Source organism: Gekko japonicus, unplaced genomic scaffold (genome assembly GCF_001447785.1).
Source record: "Gekko japonicus isolate JY-2015 unplaced genomic scaffold, Gekko_japonicus_V1.1 scaffold1116, whole genome shotgun sequence".
Classification (NCBI taxonomy): Eukaryota; Metazoa; Chordata; class Lepidosauria; order Squamata; family Gekkonidae; genus Gekko; species Gekko japonicus.
This window is the reverse complement of record NW_015172590.1, coordinates 501,624-527,491: the sequence shown is the minus strand read 5'-3', so window position 1 is coordinate 527,491 and position 25,868 is coordinate 501,624. Positions and strand designations below refer to the sequence as shown.

General features: G+C 43.6%; 1 protein-coding gene across 14 annotated transcripts in view; it reads left to right on the top strand.

Moving 5' to 3' along the window:
- Positions 1-25,868, top strand: part of ABLIM1 (actin binding LIM protein 1) — a 151,070-nt gene that overhangs the window by 42,151 nt on the left and 83,051 nt on the right. For 12 of the 14 annotated variants that reach the window (XM_015421504.1, XM_015421512.1, XM_015421511.1 and 9 more), the window contains 3 exons: positions 14,625-14,712; positions 23,408-23,466; positions 25,188-25,250. In XM_015421504.1, the coding sequence (XP_015276990.1) occupies positions 14,625-14,712; positions 23,408-23,466; positions 25,188-25,250 (210 nt within the window). The remainder of the gene's footprint in view (positions 1-14,624; positions 14,713-23,407; positions 23,467-25,187; positions 25,251-25,868) is intronic. The other 2 variants (XM_015421515.1, XM_015421513.1) reach the window with 1 other exon arrangement.

Sequence of the window (25,868 nt, the reverse complement as noted above, 5' to 3'; positions counted from 1 at the left end):
GCTGATTTAAAACACAGTCACCTCCCAGGACCCTCATCTGGAATCACTGGCGCATTCATGCAAAGTTAATATCAAACCCGTGCTCGCTTTGGCAGCACATATACTAAAAAAATATCAAACCCAGTTAAATAGTGGATGGATGTAATACCCATCCTTGTGCTTCTAGCATAGTTCAGATTGACTTTTTGCCATCAAAAGTAGCTGATCCTCTGCCCAGGCCAACTATTTCTTGAAATTAGCTAGCAGTAGTGATGACAAGCTGACACTTGACTTTAGGTATGCGTTAATTTTCCTTCCGCAAATGTTGGATGATTTCATTTTTGGCATTTTCCTTAAAACAAAATGTCCTTCAGCTGAATTTGTTACATTTTTATTTGCTAAAAGGAAGAAACTGTTCTACTGGTATCTTGGTTTTGTCCTTATGTTCTGGCTATAATTTTCACTTATTGTAAAGTCAGATAGTCACAATAACAGTTAACAATGTATTTGTAGTCAATAAAGAAGAGGTTGGCAAATGATCATATCAAAATGATATATAAAAAGCAATTTCATAATGGTGTTGCTAAGGCAGAATTGCATTGATATTAGTGCATAATCATGCTGAAAGATCTGTGGGCCTTGTTCTCTTGCAGTGCTCTGTAACTTAATGTTTTGCATGCCAGAGAAAAGGAGGACCAGTAGTTTAACGAATAAGGGCCAATTGACACATTAAAATGTTAAGCACGTGCCTATATTTCCCCAACCTAACTTTGCCTCAGGTGCACATCAGATGTAAGAGAACTTGTTTCCCAAGCTGCATAGTTTATATCAGGACCGTGGCATGGGGGGAGATCAATTTCAGTTCCCCACACACAATGGCCCTGGGGGTGATGTTTATCACATGGATACATAAAGCTGCCTTACACTGTATCAGACCTTTGGTCCACCAGGTTCAGTATTGTCTAGTCAGACTGGCAGCGTCTCTTCAGAGTCTTGGGCAATGGTCTTTCACATCACCTACCACCTGAATCTTTTAACTGCAGTTGCTGGGGATAGAACCAGGACTTTTTGCGTGCCAAGCAGAGACTCTGCTGCTGAACTATGCCCCCTCCTCCCATTGGGGGGCTGCAGTTGTACTGGTGGATTACATGAGCAGCCCCCCCCCCGGTGCAGAAAACACCACCTCAAGAGCTCTGTTGGATTGGTTGAAGTCCCTTCTCAACCCATACCATGGTCACAATCCAAATCAGAACCCTGCACATTTGGGAAACAAGTTCACTTGCATCTGATGTATGACTGTCTGGGTCAGGGTAACACACATGAAAATCCTTTATAGTGAGTCAGACCATCAAGGTCAGTATTGTGTCCTCAGACTGTCAGCAGCTCTCCAGGGTCTCAGATCTTTCACATCACTTACTGGCTTGTCCTTTTAACCACAGATGCCAGGGATTGAATCTGAGACATTCTGCATGCAAAGCAGAGGCTTTTCCATTGAGCCACAGCCCCTCCTCTCTAACATGTAGTTTGGCCCCTAAGAGAAATCAAGAACCTTCCTTTTAGTAAACACACTTAGAGAAGACAGCAGTACAACCATCAGTTGTTTCCAGAAAGTTCTATTGCAGGCTTCTAGTTTTATAAATGAGAGATTGTGCAGTTTTACATAATTATACTTCCTTTCCTTCAAACCTATACAGTTACTGTGCTGGAAAAAAAATACAAGGCTACTCTTTCCATTTACCATTCACAAGTTAACTTGCATCTGTTTTTCAGCTTTGAATATTTATGACTGGATTTTAATGTCATGCATTACCTGAATTATTGCTCTGAGTACAGGCGTCATAGAAATGGATATGGCTGGGTTACTGCTTTTTATGAACAAAGAACAAAAATTGACATGCATATACAATCTTGGTAGTCTCAATATATTTAAATCTCAACCCCATCTGTGGAGAAAACCCCAGGATTGCAGAAATATCTGAAATCTTAAACATTAATTGGAAGACTTAGAAGGCCCTCAAATGCCTGTAGCTTTAAGAAACAAATGCCCTCAGTGGCTGTGGCTAGGCAACCACAAAAGTATTGGCATCTGAAGCCTCGGTTTCAGTCAGTAAAAGGCAGGGGGAGGGGGCAGGGCCTTTTCTGGAACTGTTTTGGCCTTTGAGGCAGGACTCATTGGGGTCAGGCTGAGCAGCAAATCCCAGGTGACTTGCTACAGTATGACTTTCCCAGGCCTGGCAGCTTGCTACTGTTCAATAGCAGTCCTCCTCCCCACAAAAGCCAGTGTGGCATCCTGTTTAAAGTTTCAGACTAGGATCTAGGAGACCCTTGTTTGAATACCCACTCTGCTGTGGAAGCTCAGTGTGTGACTTTGGACTAGGGTTGCCAGACCCCTGGTCCTGGTGGGGTTTTCCCTGATTTTGGGGGCTTCAGCCCACCCCAAACCCCACCCGAAGCCCAACCACCCATACCCCCCTCCCTTCTCTCCTGAGAGATTGAACTCCCAAGTGGGGATTCATCACCTGGAATTCAGGCGTGTGCAGTCCCTCTGGCCAAAATCATTTAAAGGGTCCCTTTAAACGCTTCTAGGCAGTGGAGCTGAGCCTTGCACGCCTGCTTGGAATTCAGGTGCGCAAAACCCCTGCTGCCCAGAAGCATTTAAAGGATCCCTTTAAATGCTTCTGGGCAACAGGGCTGAGCCTTGCACACCTGAATTCCAAGCGGCATTGTTGCTTGGAATTCAAGCGCATGAAATCCCCACTGCCCAGAAGCATTCAAAGGGACCCATTAAATGCTTCTGGGAAGCGGGGCCAGGCCTCGCATGCCTGAATTACAGGTGCGTGGCTGGCAGCCACTCCTCTCCCTCCTTTCCAGCAAGATTTAGAGCCCTCCAGCTGATTGGTGGACCCTTTAAATCTGGCAGGAGGTGAGAGGGAGGGATGGCTGTGGGTGGTCATTGTTGGGGGTGGGGACATCCCCAATGTGATGTCATCATGTTGGGGACATCCACACCCCCACCAGGAATGCTCCCTAAAGTCCCCTGCTGGGGATGATAGTGGACCTGGCAACTCAACTTTGGCAGGTTACACACTGTCTGCCTGTCCTGCCCCACAGGGCTGTTATGATGATAAAATGGAGGAAAGAAGAATGATGTAAGCTGCTTTGAGTCCCCATTGTTGAGAAAGGTGGGATATAAATGAAGAAAAGAAATAATAAATATACCTGAAGATGGGGGAGGCAGATAAAAGGTAGGTTGGTGGGTGGATATGAAGGAGAGAAGGAAACAGGGAAATGTGAGGATATGAGGACAGCCAGGAGGAGGGAAAGATAAGAGGAAATAGTGTGGTGAGGGGAAACAGGGGAAAGCGAAACATCCCCTGCAAATCTTTGTTAGTTAGGGTTGCCAACCTTTAGGTTGGGCCTGGAGATTTCCCAGAATTACGACTAGTTTTCAGACTACAGAGATTTATTTCCCTGGAAAATATGGCTGCTTTTGATTTTGGTCTCTATAGTACTATATCCCACTGAGGCCCCTCCTCTCCCCAAACCCTAAGGGATCCATCCCCGTATATCCAGGAATTTCCCAACCTGTAGTTGGCAGCCTGTCGCGGGTTCCCCACCAGACAACTGGGCACAGACCAGTGAACAGTGCCGTACAAATGGGCCATAGTTTTCCCAGATAGAGGCTGCCAGGGTGAAAGCTAATCACAGGGGCAGATAAAGGTAGGTTCTATCTCTCTCTCAATTAACATCTTCACTTTGGAATAATTAGGAAATAAAAGCAATGTAGCTCTTCTCACATGTTAATCATGTACTTTATGCAGAACTAGGGAGCAAGGCCTGTTGCGAAGGGCTATACAACGGGCGGCTAGCCCCTCCTCCTCGCGCCCTGCCCCTCTCGGCCGTGACCGAGGTGGCAGCCGGTGTTAGCCTTCGCACGGCGCTGCCCCCCCCTGTCCTGACCCAGTTGGCTGCCGGGCTTCGGCTGCCGTCCGTCGTGCCGAGCCACTCGCGGCTCTCCTCCGCTCGGCCGCAGCCCCCTCCCTCTGTGCGGGCCGACCCAGGCGGCTGGTGGCCTTAGCATGCTGCCCGTCGTCCCCAGCCACTCGGACCTGTCGGGTCTCCTCCGGCCGGCTCTCGGCCCCTTCCCCTGTCTGGGCTGACGGCTGGCAGCTGCCGGTCGACTCGCGCCCCTCTCCTCCGCCCGGCTCTCGCCCCCTTCCCCTCTCGGGCTCGACCCAGGCGGCCGCGGTTCGACTCGCGCCTCTCCTCTGCTCGGCTCTCGCCCCCTCCCCCTCTCCTCACTGAGCCAGGCGGCTGCGGGTGTCCTCCGAATCCTCCGCAGGCCACGGGAAGCTGTGTGCACGGCGGGACTCAAACGACGTGGCCAATGGGACGTGGCCAAGCTGTTGACGGGCAGGCGAGCCGTCCAAACACTGTAGGGGCGCATTGCGTGCAGTTTGCGTCTTACTGCTTTATAATATAGGGAGGATTACACTTGATGTGGTAGATATGAAAAGATAGCTGGCACGTTACTCAAATAATTTTTTAAAAAGAGGACAGACTTTGGAAAACGCTCTTTTTAATCCGTTCTCAATAACAGGAGGTGGTTGGAAACTTATGCCCTCTGGGAATTACCCTCAATATCTTTTTTCAATTAATGACTGATCTCAGTGGATGGGAAGTTAGTAGAAGACTATATGAATTTACCAAACTATAACAGTTATTATCCAGTGCTAGTTGGGTAAGGGATTGTGTATCACAAAATTATAAAGAAAGAATTCCAAAGTCAGAAGATGTAATATGTGAAGAAAGCTTCAGAATTTCAGATGGAGGGAAATTGCCTGCAGCTTTTGGAATATCATGAAATAAAGCTGCATTGTAAATATAAGGCCGCTCTGCTATATAAGGTGTTCCATTAAAGTTCTAAAGGTCATAAAATAAAAGACATAAAAAGGCATTTCTCAATAGGGTCTTGTTTCTGACAGAGTAGTTAAAGGTGAGTCAACATAAACAGAAATTGGGGATAGTCAAATATGTTTTTAGATCCACTTGTCGTAGAGGAAGGAGCCACTGTTGTGCAAAAGCAAACCACTTTCATTGTGAGAAAAGCATGGCATTATCCTAAACAGCTTTGTTGTATAATAATTCCTTGCCAAATGATTAGAAAGAGTTATTGGGATAGAAGGGCTGAACCCAGCTGTTAAACTGTAATACTGCAAAAATGCATCTTTTTGCCAAGAGAAAATGTCTGTTCGTAATTAGCCTGCCTTTTGCCAGATCCATTGGCAGTGAAGAAATCCTGGCGGATGCCTGATAATGTGGATTTCTACCTCCCAATGGCTGTTCCTTCGGAAAGAAGGCCAAGAATGAGGTCAGAAGTACTAAGAAATTGTATACTTTTATACTTGCCCAGGAGGAAAACATCCATCGAATCAAAATGCAATTCTAAGTGATCTTCTTGGGGAAAGGAAGGGCAGTGAAAGTTCTGGTTATGTACTTCATTATGACTTTCCGTATTTATTTACACTTATTATATTTCCCGTGCTGGGATTGCAGACTTTCAGGGGGTGCAACCTTACTATTTTAATCTGTATTTCTTGTGTGCCAGTGGGAATTTACTTAGGCTTATATTTTGCTGAAGTTATTTACTTGTCTTTATACTTTATACCTCAAAGGTTCCCTCGGCTATCTACAAATCATAACAAATCAACACAATTTAAAACAATCTTAAGATGCACAATTTACAAAATATGGAATAAAAAGCAGCATGCTAAAAACAGGATATAGAATACAATATTGTATTTAAATGGCCCAAAAGCCTTTTTGAAAGTATTTTGCCTAATCTGTGGGAAATCATGAGAAAACCAGGAAGTTCTAATGAGAAGATGCCTTTTGCTGGCCTAGGTACCCTTGCTTGTATTCCCATAAATCAGGGGGCTGTATAGGCTTGCCAAGTCCCCCCGGGGGGCGGGGAAACCCCTGCCCCAGAGGCCCATTCACCGCCGCCAGCGGATCAGGCCCCAGGGGGAACCCCATCCCCAAAGTATGTGATGTGCACGTCACCCGGAAGTGATGCAACCACGCCGGGCACGCTGGGGGCGGGGCCACAGTCATCTGAGGAAAAACTCTATGGTTTTCCCTCGGATGGTCGTGGCCCCGCCTCCAGTGTGCCTGGCGTGGTCGCGTCATTTCCAGGTGATGTGGCTGTGGCGCGCTCACGCAAGGCACACGCACGCACTCCAGGACCGAGCCGGGAGTCCCCCACTGCAGCGACAGGTAGGACTTGGCAACCCTAGGGCTGTAAATGAGGCCTCCCCAATTACCTTACAGTAAGCAAGAGAACATTTGGAGGGAGGCACTTCAGGCTGAAGTTGTACCCAACATTTATAGCAGAGGAGGACCCCCAACATTTTTGAGCAGGCATTTTTAGAATTCTGACACAAGATGGTGGTTACAACAACAAAATGGCTACCAGAGGAGGCAGAGCTAACCACAAAATGTTAAGGAGTGTGGTTATGCATAACTCTAATAGTAACACTGTTTCTGGCATAGAGTTGCCAGATCCTCTGGTGGAATCAGGGGTCCCCCACTGCCAGGCCCCACTGCCCTGATGCGAATCAGCTGGCCGGCAGGGGGAACTTACCTCCAAAAAGAGGGAGATCCAGCCAACTTGCAGCAACATTTCTATGTCACTGCCCATGTCACCTGGAAGTGATGTCACCACATCAGGGCAACACTCTGGTATTTGGGCAAAACTCTATAATAGAAGCCAAGTTTACCACAGAGTTTTTGCCTAAGAGAGCCAGTTTGGTGTAGTGGTTAAGTGTGCGGACTCTAATCTGGGAGAACTGAGTTTGATTCCCCCCTCCTCCACTTGCAGCTGCTGGATTAATTTGGGCAAGCCATAGTTCTGTCTGAGGTGTTCTTGAAAAAGCAGTTCTCAAAAGAGCTTTCTCAGCTCCACCTACTTTGCAGTGTGCCTATTGTGGGGAGGGGAAGGGAAAGGAGTTTGTAAGCTGCTCTGAGACGCCGAATGAAGGGTGGGGTACAAATCCAATCTCTTCTTCTCTTCTTCTTCTAAATACCAGAACAAACAGTTGGCAGACACCAGGAAAGTCATCACTGAGCACAGGACCACTAGGGTTCTCATTTGCCTGCTTATGGTGGGAGGCTTCCATCCAGTTGCAGCCCTTGCCTGCTGATGCTCAGCTTATCAGTGGGTGGAAACTAGGGCTGGGGAGGGGAAGATTGTCCTGGGGAGAAAAATTAAAAAGAAACATAAAGTCTCGGCTTAGGGTTGCCAACTCTGGTTGGGAAATACCAGGAGAGTTTGGGGTGGAACCTAGGAAGGGGGGGGTTTGGGTAGGGTTGCCAAATCGAATTTACTCACTGGCAGGGGAGCGTCTTGTCGCTCCGGGAGCTTGCTGGGGATGTGCGCGCGCGCGCCGCCGGAACATCACTGGAAGTGCCGCACAACGTAGCACATTGGGGCGTGGCCAAGATCGTCGGGGGGTCCCCCCCAACGCTCTGGGTTATGCCTCCAACGTGCCCTACGTTGTGCGTCACCTCTGGTTACGCAGCTTCGGGGGGCGGGGTTCCCCCCAGGGCCCAATTCTGTTGCATCGGAAATCGGGCCTCCAAAGCGGGGGATTCCCCACCCCCCGGGCCCATTTGGCAACCCTAGGTTTGGGAGAGGAGGGACATCAGCAGGGTACAATGCCATGGAGCCTGCCCTCCAAAGCAGCCATTTTCGCCAGGGGAACTGATCTCTATTGTCTGGTGATCAGTTGTAGTAGTGGGAGACTCCTAGGCCCCACATGGAGATTGATAACCCTATCTTGGCTGCTGACTAGAAGTTCTGACCATAGAGTTGCTGACAATTCCTAGAGCTCCTAGAAGTGACATAGGTGGCTTTAGCAATTGCCCGAAACTCTATAGGAATCTTACCATAGAGTTTCTGGCAATTGCTAGGACTACCCTTATTAATTCCAGGTATTTTAGAAATTTCCAGGAATTCTATAGTCAGATCTTCTGGTAAGTAGGGCCTAGGTTTGCCAAGTCCCCCCGGGGGGTGGGGAAACCCCTGCCCCAGAGGCCGACGGATTGGGCCCTGGGGGGAACCCCGCCCCCAAAGCTTGTGCCGTGCACGTCACCCGGAAGTGACGCGACCACGCCGGTGTCAGAACCCACAGCCAACAATGAAGTACACACATTCAGGAACGGTAATACTTTTATTGCAGAGCTATAGATGCAGTAACATAAGCACTGTTAAGAATGGCGGTGGCCCCATGGGCATAATAGGATATAGGGTATTCGTATGCACCCCCCCGAGCAGTGGCCAATTAGGCACCCTCCCGCCCGTGGGATAAAGCTTGGAGACCGTTAGGTAGCTAAAGCTGAGAACCAACACTCTCCCACGGCACCTAGGAAAAACCCAGACAATACAACTCCCTCCTGCACATCTGTATAGATAAGCATTTCGGCGCAAAGCAGAAAAAGAAAGGAATGCAGTAGCAATTAACCAGACACAGACCGAGCTCCCCAACCCCCATGACAGTGTAGCTGACAGCTGGGCACACTGGGGGCGGGGTCACGGTCATCCGAGGAAAAACTGTATGATTTTCCCTCGGATGGTCGTGGCCCCGCCCCCAGCATGCCCAGTGTGGTCGCGTCACTTCCGGGTGATGTGGTTGCGGCACGCGCACAAAGCGCACACGCGCGCACTCCCAAAGCAGCGCTGGAGTCCCCCCGCTCTAGCGCTGCTCGGCACTATGCCCCCCCTTTCTGGTTGCTAGGCACTTATTATTTGGAGGTTGAAGGATTCTATATCATTTATGTGAGGGGCTTTGGATATAAATGCTTGGCTGCAGCTCTGTTAACTGCTGCATTTTACATCTCATATTATACTGAGTCTTGGGAAATAATATTTGAAGAAAAAGAGCATGTTTGTGCCGGTGTCTTGACTGTTATATTCATGTTTGTTTCATGCACTAAAAGACATCCCTGTGAATTATACTGCATTCCAGACAAAATTCTGGCACTTCCATTTTTACAATAGCAGCTTTCTGACCAGCGTAGTAATGACAGGTGGTTTGACTTCAGGACTTCAAACTGGCCTTCAAGGCCCGTTTCTGACAAGTTTTGCTTGGCTAGAGCCTTGAATTTATGACTCTCTGAGGACTTTGCAAAAGGATATTGTTATTCCTTTCAAATGAAAGATGTGAGACAGAATGAGGCTGGGTGCATTTTTATGTGCTGTAAGAAACTCTGATCTGAAGTTAGTACATCTATTAAATGAGGACAGGTCTCTGCAGGAAGAAATACCCTTATTCAGTGGAATTAAACTGTGGGACTAGAAGAAGACAGATCTCTTGACTTCTACCACATAATTTTTCTTTCAGTGCTTATTTCCCATGCTGCTTCATTCTGTTAAATTCTGCAGTTTACAGTTATGTAAGTTGGCGAATGCTGTCATTAGTTCTATTTTGCCTAAAATTTTACTTGTCCAGTATGTGGTTGTTTTTTTTAAGTACCCGAGGGTACACTTTTATTATTATTTTTTCATTATATACTACAGACACACATACAAACAACACCCAACTACCCCCAACAACATATAACATATAACAAGAGACTTTTATCACTTCTTCTGCTTATTAAATTTCTAAATTCATTATCTATTTTACTAAGGCTGCGGTCACACAGAACATTAGCCACCCTAGTCAGACGGAAGACATGCGGAGTTTCCGGACGCGATCTCACCGGCACGTCTGGGAAGGGTAGCACTCCCGTGGCTCAAACGAGGCTTCCCGCTGAAACCACACAGCAAAAAACTAGTACCTTGGAGGTACTAGTATCCGGAAACCACGGGGCAAGGGCGGGCATCTGATCGCGTTTCCGGTGGCATCCGGCGCCCGCCCAAGTTCCCATCCTTGCGAAAAAGTTTTTTCCCCCAGGTCTTCGTGGATGCGCAAAAGCACCCTACGGAGCATGCGCAGTCGTGCTGTACAGAAAAAAAAACTATCCAGTTTGCCGAACCGCGCGCTTCGTTTTTGCGCGCGGGATTGTGCTGCGATCGGCACCTCTCCCTTCCCACGGGACCTCCACGGTACCTCCATGGTACCTCCACGGGAGGTCTGGTCAGGTAACGGCGCCTTAGTTTGCCCCGGGGCACACTGCCACACTTCCCCCCCGCGGTTTCCTGCTCGTGTGACCGGGGCCTAAGCTTATCTTTTCTGCGTTCTCAAATTACCACATTTATCTATCCGTTGCATTTACATTATACCAATCATAGAATCTCTTCCAAGTTTTTTGAAAAGTCCATTCTGTGCCAGCTCTCATCTCAAGTGTCAGTTTGTCATTTTCCGCCATTTCAAATAGTTTATTCACGTACTCGTTTCATTGGCATTTCCATTATTTTCCAATATTTGGCATATACTATCCTTGCAGCTGTCGACATATGAACTATCAAATACCTATCTGCTTTATCAAAGTCTTTCAGAAATATATTCAATAACAGTATCTCTGGAGTAAACGGGATATTAGTTCTTGTTATTTTTTCCATTATCTCATGAATCCATCTCCAATACCTCTTTGTAACATCACATAGCCACCACATGTGATAAAAAGAGCCAATCTTATTTTTACATTTCCAGCATTTATCAGAACAGTTACTATTTTGTTTAGCTAATCTATCTGGTGTAATATACCATCTATAAAACATCTTATACATGTTCTCTTTACATGACACAGCATTAGTTAATTTTATATTCTTCAGCCAAATCTGCTCCCACTCTTCTAAATTAATATTATGGCCTATATTCTGGGCCCATACAATCATATTTTTTTCACTATTTCATCCACTATCACATCATCCAATAAAACCTTGTATATTTTCTTTATCACTTTATTTTCTGCTGTTAAAACAATTTCTTCTAGTTCAGTTATTTTCTTATTAAAACCTTGTTTCTTATCCTTCAAATATATTGATTCCAGTTGCGCTTTCTTCCACCAGGATAATTGTTCTGGTAATTTAAGATTGTCTTTTTTATCCAGAATATCCTGGTATCTTTTTTAAAAAAAAAACCCGGAGGGGTATTTTTATTTTTTCAATAAGACTACAAACTACAAAGAAAAATATAGGAAGGGGAACTACAACTATGGATAAAGAAAAGAAACCCACACTAACTAAAAACCCAAGAGTGGGAGACCCCCTTTATGTTAACCTTAATATTAGTATTAAAAGAGTTAGTAAAACAATATACTTTTAGAGTTCTTGTTTTTCACATTGTTCTATATTAGTAAATTGTTATTCCAGGGTAAAGTGTGATTAAAATAGGCAAGGAGGGGATGGGAGTGCGAGTAAGGGACGAGTGCATCTGAACATGTGCAGAGCGAATTTGTGTGTTGCTAGGTTTCTGTACAGTCGAGGCTGGGAAACGGTTACGCATTTGGCACACTGCAGCAACCGCAAGTTTCTGTTCTTTTACTTCCATTTTTTCAACAACTGCTGAGGTGTGCGGTTGAGAAGCACAGTTCCCGTTAAAGAAACCATCACTGTGAGTTGTGTGTGTTTTGGGGAAAGAATCTTGATGTGGGCACACAGGGTGGATGGTGGTCCCAGGAGGACCCCCGTCTAGGTAATGACCAGATCCTCAGCTTCATCTCCATGGATGGTGTCCTCTCCAAACCTTTCCCGAGGCCAAATATTCAGAATTGTTAATAGAGCTCTTAACAGCCAGAGAGACTTCTGGTTATTCAAAACTGCAGACAAAACCGCAGAAAAATATTTTGCCGTACCTTGATTATAACTTGGCGAAGTGGTGGGGGACCAGGCACAATCATTCCGTGGGCCACAGCCAGTTTCTGAGGAGCCCGCTGGCCCTCCCTGAACAAAGCTGGAGTGTTCAGCTAAACATTAGGAGGAATTTCTTGACAGTTAGAGCTGTTCTTCAGTGGAATAGGCTTCCTCGGGAAATGTTGAGCTCTCCTTCTTTGGAGGTTTTTAAGTGGAGGCTAGATGGTCATCTGACAGCAATGCAGTCTTTAATCACTATGAATTTTGGCAGATTGTGAAAGGGAGAGGGGGAAGGGGTGAGCCAGAGCTCGGATCTTCCAGTGTTCTCTCCAAGCTGAGTTAGTGTGAGCTAGCTCACAGTTCTTTAGCCTCCGGTTCACAGATTTTTGTCTTGGCTCAGGAAGGATGGCTCCAGAGCAAACTAATCTATGCAGTAGCCAAAGCACTCACTCACATCCCCGAAGACCACAGTCTTAACTCTGGAATTAGGTACAGTTTGAGGGAGTTCATTGCCATTGCTTTGCTTTGTATTGTGATCCAATCTTACTGACTATAATGAAGTGCAGGATTTAGAATGGAACTGATTTACCATCATTTATGGCAGATACTGGGTAAATGCATGTGAGAGGCATTCAAAAGGCTGAACAGTTGGTTCATTCCGGCTGTGATAACTTGACGGAATCACTGGTTCAGGTGTTACTTCATTGTAGTTTTTATCTTCAAACACATCTGGGTTAATTGGAACCTGTTTGGGCTGGGGTTGACCAAAGAATTACTGTATTGCTTGTGGGCTGTAATAAAGATAGAACCAACTGGTTCATTCCTGGAAATCCAAAGGAAGCCCGGGTAGTTAACGCATTTTATTGAGTGTGAAATAACAAGAGAGGTTTTCAAAAAGATCCTGACCTGGATAGCCCACTCTTGGCCAATCTCCTACGATCTTGGAGGCTGAGCACGGCTGGCCTTGGTTGGTGTTTGGATTGGAGACTACCAGGGAAGTTGAGGCAATGGCAAACCACTCCTGAATGGCTCCTGCCTTGAAAACAGTACACACACAAAAAAGACTGTGCCATCAGGAAAGGATATCTTTGCTTCTAGAAGTACTGTATTCTTGCACTGTATTCTTGGTGCTTGGGGCAACAGTGGGAGGGCTTCTAATGTCCTGGCCCCACTGCTGGACCTCCTGATGGCACCTAGTATTTTTGGCCACTGTGTGTTGGACTAGATGGGCCATTGGCCTGATCCAACATTGGCTTCTCTTATGTTCTTAATAGGAATCAGTGGGATGTGAGTGATCAGTACTTCACTTACAAGAACAGCCTTGTTAAATCAGGTGTTCTTGCAGAGCTTGCATTGCCAAAAGCTTGGCTTTTGCATCCTTCTGTCTCTTTTTCTTGCTGGGTTCTGTACCCATTCCATCAATGTAGGGGTTAGTTATGGCCTTTTGTGGCTGTAGAAAGAGGTTTGGTAAGCTGAAGGGCTTTATTGCTTTAAGGGGTTGTGATTTAATGGGGGGGGGAGAACAGTACAACTTTAAGCACCCTTTGTCAGTTGTCACGTTGGGCTCAGAAATGCTTGATTTGTAGGGTTGCCAAGTGAATTTTATTCACCAGTGGGGGAGCCATCCCTCGTTGTGCGCGCGCGCTGCCAGCACATCACCGGAAGTGACGCGCGACGTCGATCACGTTGAGGGCGTGGCCCCGATCATCAGAGGGAAAACCATAGTGTTTTCCCTCTGACAATCGGGGCCACGCCCCCAACATGATCGGGGAGCAGAGTTCCCCCTGGGGCCCGATTCCACGGTGGCGGAAATCGGGCCTCCAAAGCGGGGGTTTACCCGCCCCCACTTGGCAGCCCTATTGATTTGGGCATATTTTATGGAGAAGTTGCAATTAGATAATTCAGATATATTGTACCAGTGAGATATGTGTTGAAGTCTGTTTAAATTATCTTAAATGCATGTCTTGCTTGTTTACAGTTGACCTGCATACATGTAGAGCTGCTGCAGCGTTTAGCTTCTAAATCTAACACTGTAATCCTACTCTATTCAAACTAGTTGGAGTTCTGCCACTTCTGGTGATGTTGGGGGTGTGGCATATGCAAATAAGTTATGCTAATGAGCTCCTGCACCTCTTTTTCTACGAAATGACCCCTGGATACAGTAATGGGATTTAGGAGCACTCAGTACCACTAGACTGTTAGATCAAACCTCACTCAACCCACTCATTCAATTAGTGCTTGGTTCATTGTAAAAACAGTGGATGAGAGGTAAAAAAATTAAATTAAACTTCTGATTTGAATAGCCCACAGGAGATGAGTGCATTTTAACAGTAGTGCAAAAGAATAAGGAGCATTAATTGAACTGAACTTTGAGACAGAAACAAGCAGATGGGCCCTCAACGGAGAAGAATACATGTTTATAAATCAACATTAAAGAGGGTGGCAATGTGAGTATTGACTCATATTGTGCAACTGGTTACAGCCCACCAGGCCGAAAATGATTACTGGTCTGCTGGGATGGCCACTGGCTATAGAAAATATAAGTGCTGTAATTACCTTAGCCCAAAAAACTTGGGATTCATATCAGGAACTTTAGTTTTCTGTACTCAGGTAGTATTGCAGTGTATATTATTTATTTGTTTATTAGCTTGTTATGTTTTATCCCATATATTTTCCTTGGAACCAAGGCGGTGTATATAAGTTTCACAGGGGGACTTCTGTCCAGACCCAGACCTGCTTATTTTCAGCAAGGTTGCTGGATCATATGCTTTCAGATTATGCTGTGCTCGTACAGGACAGTGATAGTGAAAGTCATGCTAGTTTTTCTCTCATTTTTGTTTTCCTGCAGGCTGGTGATAAGCATTACCATCCGAGCTGTGCACGATGCAGCAGATGCAGCCAGATGTTCACAGAAGGAGAAGAAATGTACCTGCAAGGTAACAATATAGCATCTGTTTTTGTTATTATCAGTCGTTGGAATTCCTGGAAGAGCAACATAGATTAGTTTGAAATAAACAAGATTTGCCTTGAAGAGGATCTACCTTTTCTTTTTTTAAACCTACAAATTCAATATCAAATTCTTATTTATGACCTGTATATGCAATTGATAAAGACAGTTCCTACCCGTTTTACTTAAAGAAAGTTTTAAAAGCCTCAATTACTATTACTGATTCTCATGAAGATATATTCCAATAGTGTGTAGTTCAGTAAGAATTTACTCATTTACCAGTTATTTCCAGATTCCATACTATCAGCATCCACTCTCTAGTACTAAATGTCCTCCTTAGGTACCAGTGCCAATGAGACTATAAGCATATCAAATATTATTAAATTAATATTATTAAAATTGTGTGCTGTCTGTTTGCCAACAGCAAACCCAAAGTAGTTTACAAAACAGTCAATAAAATCACATCAAATGACAGAACAATTTTAACTTTCTCAATATCAACTGTTTATAAATGGCAGCTCTATTAAACACAATCTGTTCATTGGTTTCCATTAAGAACAACACTTTACAGACCTTGTGAAAGGGACTTGTGACAGTCTCCAATCTGGGAGGGATGGCTTGTTTTATTTTCTCCTGCTCTTCCTCAAGGTTAGCATAAAATAGCATACTTAAGCCTTTATTTTGATAACTGTTGAATCATGGGTTCACTATTGTGAGGTAAATTTATTTGAGGACACCGAGACTCTTGGGGCAGGATTATCTGTGGAGATCCTTATGGAGCTCTTCAGTCAGCCTTGGTTTTCACCGTCCTGAATAATTTTGTGTCATCTGCGAACTTGGCCACCACGCTACTCAACCTTAATTCCAGACCATTTATGACCAAATTAAATAGTACCAGCCCCAAATACTGATCCTTGTGGGACCCCACTGCTTACTTCCCTCCATTGTGAAAGCTGTCCATTTATTCCTACACTTTGCCTCCTATCATTTAATCAGTTTTTAATCCATAAGAGATCTTGTCCTATTATCCCATGACTGCCAAGTTTACTCAGGAGTCTTTGGTGAGGTACCTTGTGAAAAGCCTTTTGAAAGTCCAAGAATATAATGTCTACTGGGTTAACTTTGTCTACGTGCTTGTTCACTTTCTCAAAAAACTCCAAAATGTTGGTGAGAGGTGTCTGTTGTGGGGAGGGGAAGGGAAAGGAGTTTGTAAGCCGCTCTGAGACTCCTTCGGGTAGTGAAGGGCGGGGTATAAATCCAATCTCCTCTCCTCTCCTCCTCTAGCTGGCCCTGTGCATATCTGGGTTCAGTTTCAATTTGTTCAGTTTTAGACATATAACCATAGCAGTCAGACAGTGGAACAAGACTTCTGCTGCATAACCAGGGGATTTGGATAAAGATATATAGATCAGATTGTCATCAACATACTGGTGACACTCCAGCACTACAAATGATTTCTCCTAAAGTCTTTTCATAGAGGTTGAATTGAATGTAGGATAAGATTGTGCCCTGTGGAACCCACACAGGATAACTCCAGCTAGTGTCCCATAGCAACCCTTTGATTCCCAAATAAGAGACTTTTAGGGAGCACATAGCTTATACACAACCAACCATTTAATTGTCCCCTTGCTACTTGATTGTGGGCAGTTGGGATTTAAGGAATCCATAGGAGAGGCCAGAGTGGGGGACTGGACATTCTTCAGTCCAGGGGGAATCCCACCATCTCTGCCCTCCCATAGCTGGTACAGCATCCCTTTTTAAGAATTCATTGTATAAGAATTTCCTTGATGGATCACACCAAGAACTCTAGCATTCTGTCTTCCAAGTTCCTGCGGGAAGGCTACAAACAGAACACAGTAGAGATGTGTGGTTGGACCCTGTAAGTTTTTCACTGGCAGAGTGGATCATTCCATACCTTCCTCTTCCCTCAGTAGGCCCTTTTGATCCCCCTCCCCTCACAAAGGCAATGCTTGCAGTTTGGAGAACTCTTGAAGACAAGATGATTCAGAAGGGATTTAAGATGATATTGCACCTTCTCCCTCTTGTGCCTCTGAAAAGTTGGCAGGATCCATCCTATGATCTCCTGTTGTTTTTCTTAAGCATGAAGGTTTTGTTTAGCTAGTGGCTAATAGTCATGATACATTTTATTTTATTTACTTAAAACATTTATTAGCTGCCTTTTTCCCTTTCAGAACTCAAGGTGGCTTACAATATAAACAAAACATAACAAACTGAATAAAAATAATTATAAAACCCATGAAAAGTCACAATTTTTCTACCATTATTCATGAATTTATCTAATTCAAGCTCTCATAAAGCATTTGAATGCCTTATGAACTGCAACACAGAATAAAAAATGCTTTAATACAATTCAATTTACAAAAATTTAACAACTAAAGTTAACTCTTAATCCAGATATTGCTTTTCTTTATGCTTTAGTTAATGCTTGTCAAGAATGCTTCAATCTGCTCTGTTTTAGCTGGATCTACTTTTCCCTGCTTAAAATTCTGGTCTGTAAGCCACCCTGAGCCTATCGGGGAGGGCAGGTATAAATGCAAAAAATAAATAAATAAATTGGGCAGAACCAATTGCTGGCTGAAGATTTCTGAACAGTCTAATAAACCCAATGCACAGAAACACAGATTATTTTACATAGATCTACAAACTCTTTGAGTCAAAATCTATCACAGTTTATTTATACAAGATGAATATTTGTGATTTTATACATTTTCCACATTCTTTCCTACATAGATAAAAATAACATTTTGTTGGGCTCTTAGCATACAATGCAGAATTTTCTCATTAATATTTACTTGCTTTAATGTGCTGTATTAAAATACCAGGACAGTATGGAGTGGTTTATCAATTTACACCTGTTACACAGTAAAAGGTGTGTTTGCTCAATCTGACTGGGGGTGGGAAGAGAAGCCATGAAAAAGGAGATGGACAGTATGGAGTGGTTTATCAACTTACACCTGTTACACAGTAAAAGGCGTGTTTGCTCAATCTGACTGGGGGTGGGAAGAGAAGCCATGAAAAAGGAGATGGTTTTTTTGTGTTTTTTGTCTAACTGATGGGTTGCCAGAAGGTTTCTGGAAGTGTCTCATGTTTGCTTGCTGTTTACAGAAGACCAGTGTGGTGTTAAAGACAATAATGCTAGGAAAAGATGAAGGCAGCAGAAAAAAAGGAACAGAGGGATTGATTTAATAAAGGAAACCATGGCCTTCAGTTTTCAAGACCCAGACAAGACTGTTAATGATAGGACGTTTGGGAGATTGTTGTTTTTTTAAGCCCCCGGAGGGGATTTTTTATTGATTTTTTTAAACACTACAAAAACTAGAACAGAAAAAAGGGAAAGGGAAAGCTACATATAAGGGAGAAAGTAAAGAACCCACTACTAACTAAAAACCCAAGAGAGGAGATCTCCAACTAGCTTTTTATACTTCATTCAGACTTTTCATCTTTGTACTTCTTATGAACTGTGTCAATCTTTTAACCCTTTTAACCATCCCCAGTTACATTTAATTGCCCAATAACAGTGCCCCCCATCATCCCCTAGAACCAAAGTTCTCAAAGGCACAATTCAGAGTCCTTCAGCCTTTACTTCTTCTTCTCTCTCTTCCGCAGTTTGTAGGAACTTTTCAGGGCTGATGCCCCCTGCTCAGACAAAGAGTCCTCACCAGACGAACCAGTTTCCAGCTCTCCACTGGACTTATCGTCCTCTTCTTTTTTCTCGTCCTCTGGCCTTCCCAGCTGCTCCTTTAGAAACTCTTGAGCTTTAAGAACAGAGTCAATCTTGACCTTCTTCTCCTTGATCTTGAATATTACTCCTTCTGGAAACAGCCATTTATATCCAATTGAGTTTGTTTGGAGGAAAAACACAAGTTCTTTGTATTTCTTTCTGCGTTGTCTTACTTCAAATGGAATATCCTTTAGCGTTCTGACAGCATTCTCCCCCACCTTCAGGGGTGTCGCAGCAACTGCTTTCAGGATAGCATCCCTGACGTGCCTCTTCGAGAATCTTACTACAATTTCCCCAGGCAGATTATTTTTCTTTATGTATCCTGAATATGACCTGTAGGCCACATCCATGTCGTTGAGTAGCAAGTCCGCCTTTATATCTGCTACTGGGGCAAGTAGCTCACTCATAATTTTTTTAAGATTCTCTCCTCTTTTCTCTGGCACCCCTGGGAAGTGCAGGACCATATTAGCCTTATCCATTTGCACCTGCAGCATCTGATCTTCCAAAAATACAGTTTTCTTTTCCAATTTTTGCACTTTTTTCCTCACTATCTGCGTTGTCTCAGCCATTTCCTTTCCTTTCTCAGCATCCTGCCTCATTACTTGAATCAAATCCGTTATTTTCGTTTGTTGAGCAGTAATGCTTGTTGTCACAACTTGCAGCTGCTTTTGTTGTACAGTAATATTCGCTGTTACCACAGACATCTGTTCTTTAAAGACATTGAGCTGTTCCAGCAGAGGGCGCATGACCTCTGTCATCGCCTTCGTCGTCTCACTGGTCGTATCCGGCACCTTCAGGGACTCTAGTTTCACTTTTAAAAGTTTCTCTTTGTCTCTGTCCCTCTTCCCCGCCATCTTTTTCTCATTTGTTTGCTTTCGCAATAAATTTTAAAGTCTCTGAATATACGCTTATCCGTATAGCTCGATGAATGAGTACTTCTGGGCAATTTCTTGTTTATTCTTCCACTCCCTCCCCTTTCGCTCAACAATTTATGGACATGGGAGGCGTCCCTCCCACCACTCGCTTCTGCCGTTTCGCCGTTTCGGGTAAGGAGTGTCTTTTTGTTAAAAATCTCATTTGACTCACGTTCATAGTTGGCCTTCTGACCCCTCTTCATTCATCCTTTCAAACAACTGATCTCCTGAACTTGATCCGGCTAGCTTCACTTGTACCATCAGGTCTCTCGGCTGGATGGACCACTGGAGCAAGGGGGAGCCTCGATTCCCTGGTATTCAGCCAGAGAAGAGGCTACCCCCTCAAAGCTCCTTGGCCAGGTGCCCTTCCCCAGGCTCCTGGGGGGGGGGTTACGAGCCTGCTCACCCCCTCCGTCCGCCAGAGCACGGAGACACCCCCGGGAGGTCCAGGAGGTGAGTCCGTGAGCGTGCTGCCATCAACCAGAAGTTGACGTTTGGGAAATTGTTAATGCATAGAGTTGACATAAATTGCAAAAGACTTGATACCAGTACTAAACACAGACAGTTTAGTACTGGAGCTGCGGGCATCAGGGGAATAAACTCCCCAACACAAATGATATGAGTAGAAATATGGGGCCCTAAGGGTTACTTAAAAGTGGAGGTGCACTATTGCTCACCTAATCGAACCCTTGAGACTGATCTTGAGATGGAGAAGGAAATAAGGGAGGTGACTAAGGCAGATAATGTTTTTATACTGGGAGACTTCAACTACACTCACATTGACTAAATAAATATGTGCTTGAGTCATACTGTAGAAATGAGATTCCTAGACATCATAAATGACTGTGAACTGGAACAGTTGGTCACAGAGCCAACCAGAGGACTAGTGATCTTGGTTTTGAGTAGGTCTCAAGATCTCGTGAGAGATGTAGAAGTTGTTATACCAACTGGGGACAGTGATCACAATGCTGTAAATTTCAGCATTCAGATCAATAGAAAGTTACCCCTAAAGTCCAAAACAGTAACATTTGATTTCAAAAGAGGGAACTTTACAAAAATTAGGGGAATAGTAAAAAGGAAGCTGAAAGGGAAACACAAGAGAGTAAAATCCCTAGAGGATGCTTGGAAGATTTTTGAAACCACACTAATTGAAGCTCAAATAGAATGCATTCCACAGGTGAAAAAAGGCACTGCCAGGTCTAAAAGAAGGCCTGCGTGGTTAACAACAAAAGTCAAGGAAGCTATAAAAACTAAAGAGGTGTCTTTTTAAAAGTGGAAGGTCTGCCCCAATGAATTGAACAGGGAGGATTATGGGCTTTGGCAAAAGAAATGTAAGTTGATAATTAGGCATGCAAAGAAGATTTTGAAAAGCGGGTTGCTGAAGGCATCAAGACAAACAGTAAACGTTTTAAGAAATATATCTGGAGTAGGAAACCAGCCAGAGAAGCAGTGGGGCCTTTGGATGTCAAAGGAATAAAGGGGTTGCTAAAGGAAGATGGGGAGATGGTAGAGAAGCTCAATGGCTTTTTTGCCTCTGTGGTCACTGTGGAAAGTGTGGGGCACGTACCCATGCCACCGCCCCTATTTTCAGGAAGGGAGTCTGAAGAACTGAGCCAAATTGAGGTTGACCAGAGATGAAATTCTAGACCTATTGGCAAAATTAAAAATCGATAAGTCTCCAGGTCCTGATGGTTTACACCCCATAGTTCTTAAGGAACTCAGGTGTGAGATTGTTGATCTACTAACCTAACCCATATACATAACCATCTCTAAATTCAGCCACTGTACCAAAAGACTGGAGAGTAGCAAATGTGACACCAATTTTTAAAAAGGGATCCAGAGGGGAAACATTAAGCTGACTGGCCTATAATGTCTAATGTGGGTATGATGGGAATTTAACAAATCCATTTAATTTGGAAAAGGGAGTATGACAGGGATGCTTGTTGGTGCCTTTTTTGTTTAATTTGTATTTAAATGACGCAGCAGCAATCTTTAATAACTGCTGCCATCCATGAATATTAGCTGAGCTTGGGATGCCTGTTTTGTTCTGTAGATGATGCTGTGATCTTGTCCTGAACTAGGGTCGGGCTGCAACGTGCCTTGTGATCCTTTTTTAATTATTGCTTTCGAGAAAGCCTGGTGATTAACTGTCTGAAATCTAAGATCCTAGTTTTCACCAAGACCAGAAAATGGAACCCATCTCAATGGTCTATCAAAGGGTCCAATATTGAGCAAGTCAAGGCCTTGTCCTATTTGAGGAATTTGTTTTTGGCAGATCTGTCTTGGAAACAACCCCCCCCCCCCCAACTTAGAGCAGCACTTAATAAAGCTAAACCAAGTGCAAGCACCATCAACAGGTTCTTCCATATTGAGGAGGGGCAATATATTCCAGGACTGGTGCAAGCTTTTAATTTGAAAGTGGTTCCCCGTATCCTATATGGCTCAGCTATTTGGATTAAAGCTATCTCCAATAACATCGATAAACCCTTAGCCCAATTTTTAAGGGAAATACTGAATATTCCCTGCTGTGTGTCAAACATTGCATTGCGGGCAGAATTTGGACAGGTATTCTTAGAAGCCAGAGCATGGCTTTATTCCTTTAAATCGAGATTAAAACAGCTCTGTGCCAAAGATGGTTTGTTAGCCTCTCTAAATTGAGATAACCCACAAATCAACTTGGATGAAAGCCCTGGATAAGAAATTGATGATAGTTGGAATGTCAATTAATGATATTTTTGAGATGGGCAAATCCAAAGCATTTTCTTTGATCAAAAAGTGTGTCCTAGAAATTGATTATAGTATTCTGATCCTGAGAGCCCACAGAGTTTGTTCACCCCTATCTTTTGGTCTTTCTTCCCCAGGATCTTTACCCCCCCCCCGCACTATCTTACCATTCCATGTTACTGTAGAGCTTTTTTTGTTTGCAAGATTGAATATTATACCTACAATGGTTTTACAGCGGAGATTTTTGAATAGGCCCTATTCTAACAGAATCTGCCCTTGTGGCCTTAATAGAATAGATACATCCTTCCATGCCCTGCTTGAATGCAGATTCTTTAAGAATATACAGGATCACTATATTAAGCCTTTAATCAACCTGCTATATTCTGGAAACCCTGGCTGTTTTGCTCAGCAATAAGGTTTTTTAGTTTACTCTAGCAACTGCAAAATTTGTCTCAGTCCTTTTAGCTCTTGCATCAAAAAATAAGAAGCAAGTATCTTCTGCTGCTTAAGATCTGTAAACCAATGAGCTTCTAAGGGTATTAAAGGAAAGGAAAGGATGTTGGACTAGAAGATGGACCATTTGGTCTAATCCAGCAGGGCTCTTCTTATGCTGTTATGAGACAAGGATAGTCTACTTTGATGCACACGGGGTGATGTTGGGCTACTCACTAGCCCTCAACCTTACCTACCTCAAAGGTTTTGCTGCAAATAAAATTAGGAGAGGAGAACTACATTTGTCTCCCAAAGGTCCCCGGGGGGAAATGCAGGATATAATATAAAATAAAAACACATCTTAAATTAAAAAGAATATTTCAAAACAATTAATAATTCTCAATTAAACTGTCTTTGTAAAATGAAAACTGATTCAGCAAACTTGTTCATGGAAGTGGGAAATATATTTACAAATACTTATATTTTATTCCATTTCTTTGAGGACTAAGCTAGAAAAAATAAGGTGTTTATTTTTTCAAAAGGCCCCCCTACTAAAGAATAGGGTGCAGGATGTAGGGCTGGCCTTTTATTTCCAAAGGAGCTTGTGGGAAAAGGCACTGGACCCTCCTATCTCCTACACAGCCCATTCCTCAGAAACTATTCCATTGTCACAGCTGGGAATAGAGAAAAGTACTTAGAGTCCCCAGTTGTGGGAAGGTAAGGCTTGGAAAGGTTGCCTTCTGTTCCCATCTCTTGTTTAAAAGTAACAGGGACTCCATTTTACCTCACCTTTGTTTGACCATAAATTGAGCATATTATGTCCTGAAATGACTCGACTTGCGCTGACATCTTGTTGTTGTCCCCCCCCCTAGGTTCCACAGTTTGGCACCCCGATTGTAAACAGTCCACTAAGGGAGAAGAAAAGCTGCGGGTAAGATAAACAAGTGTGGAATCGATATGCTCAGCTGTAGTAGCACTCTTAGCTGCTACACTTTGTCACCTCTGGACAGCACGTACTTTGTTACCACATAGATTGCTTACTGAATACTATGGCACACACATTTGAGAGTGTCCCTCATGTCCCATTCCCCATGCCCAAGCAAGTAGCCTGTCCTGTGTCCGAAGTGTTTCCCATTTCTGAATGCTCCAGTAGTATCTGCAAATGCTTCTGATCAGGATTTGAGTGGCATTCTATGTTACAATTATTCTCAAGACTGCCCGAAATATGTGATTTAGGAGATAAATTCTCTGCCGCAGAAAATGGATTGGCCATTCATACAGGTCTGCTGTTCATTTGTGGATGTCAGGACTTCTCTCTGGATTTTTTTTGCTTTGCGTAATAATGGGGCACACACTTTGACTTCTGTTAAAAAAACAAAACACCCATCTCTCAGTAAGCACCTATCCACTTAGGAGATCACCATGCTTATGGTGATGTGGGCATCAAGATTTTGTTTTTGCCGAGGAGGGCTAACGTGACTCCTCCTTAGGAATTAGTTATGAAAAATGGATTTTACAGTGACAAAAGTACAGTGACAAAAACTACCTATTAGGAGGGTAGATAGACAAAAAAATCCCTATTTCCCATAAATATAAAAGTGTCCATAAATAGTCTAGTGAAGCATACTGACTCTCTTTTGCAAGAAATTGTTAGCACTTCAGTAAACTTAGTGCATTGAGTTGCATCCAGAACTATATGCATGAGTTAAGGTTGAGCTACTGACAAATTGCTGGTTATAAGTGTGATACATTTTCAAGGGTTTTTTAAAATTAATTCACATTTCTACTGAACATCCAGAAGAGCTGAATAGCCACTGTGTTCTGGCACTGCCCAAATGCTTGACTGTTATTAATATGTAGCAATGTCATTAGCACCAACGGGCCAATAGCTTTTAATTGTGTTGTAGCAACCACAACAACCCCACTGTGATTTCAAGCATCTTTTGGCTAATTCAGAGTGACCTTTCAGAATCCCATCTAGTTTACCCCCAGCTCGCCAGGAAACTGCACATGTTCCGTCCAAGTATCTCTTCCTGTACTTTCTTACACAAGCAAGTGCGTGCTCTTTAGCTAAAGCGAGTTCAGTGTGCCAGAACACTCAGATCCAAAATGTAAGGAGTGTTTCATGGGAGTTGCTAGTCATAGAATGTTCTGAATACTGTGCAGGGATCAGATTCATACTTCTCTTCTCCCTGAAAACTAAAACACACTAAACTAAGTCTGGTTGTTGTTGAAGCAGTTTCTACATTCCTCATTGTTTTTTGTCTTCTGTCTGTAGCTGAATTTGGGTCCCACGCTGATCAGAGCTCTCACTGGTTTAGATGTTAGGTGGAGTCCATAAAAACAATGATTGCTTAAAATGCCTTCCCTTTGGATTGTTTCATAGAGTTCTGCTGATGCCAAAATAAGCAGGAAATAAAGCAACTCAGTGTATAAGCGCTGAGAGCTTGTTTCTTTCACGGTGGCCTGCCAGTTGATGATTCTGTTGTTGATAGCATGTGTTATTGATGAAATACTGCAAGCTGTTTGATATCCATTTGATTTTAAGGAGCTATCCATTTTTACTGCAATAGCTTCTCTTTACTTAAATATGTTTCTAGGGGAAACCTTTGCCTTTTTCACCCTTCCTTTCCTTTTTATGTTTCATGGCAGCATTCCTCATCTGATTACCTTTATACAAAGAGTTTGGTACTTCGTAGACCACGCTATTCAGAGGTTTGCATTTGTGCATATGTAAAAAAAAAATTAATAAGCTTCTCTGTAGAACGATCTCTGCTCTCTGCACTTGTTTGTAGCTGCTGCTGCTGTTGCTACTGCTTTTCCCATCCCGCCCCCACACACAGGGTTTCCTGTCTTCACTTCCCACTTGAACGCAGTCTTTTTCATTGGCATCAAACACACCTGATTTTGAATTTCCACACACAGCATTGTCCTGGTTGTCGTTTTTGTTTCCCAGAAGATGGCATACAAGAAGACGTGTGATGCTGTTTGTTGCTAATGTGGTTATATGAACAGGGTTATGGAAATCAACAATTCTGGATAATTAATGTATGGCTGTGATACTGATTATTTGGGGTATGTTTCCCATGCTGAGCCCCGAGGAGCAAAGTGGAAATTAGTTCAATAAAACGTCTTACCTAATTTATATTAACTTGTTCCAGTGGTGGTCATGAATCTGTTCAGTTTCTCTCTTTGCTGTATGTATGTAGGTGAGAATTCAACATGCTGTTGAAATCTGGATCAGGTAATAGGTGATGTGAAAGACCTCTACCTGAGACCTTGGACAATATTGATGCTGATAGACCAATGATCCAGCTCAGTGTAAGGGAGCTT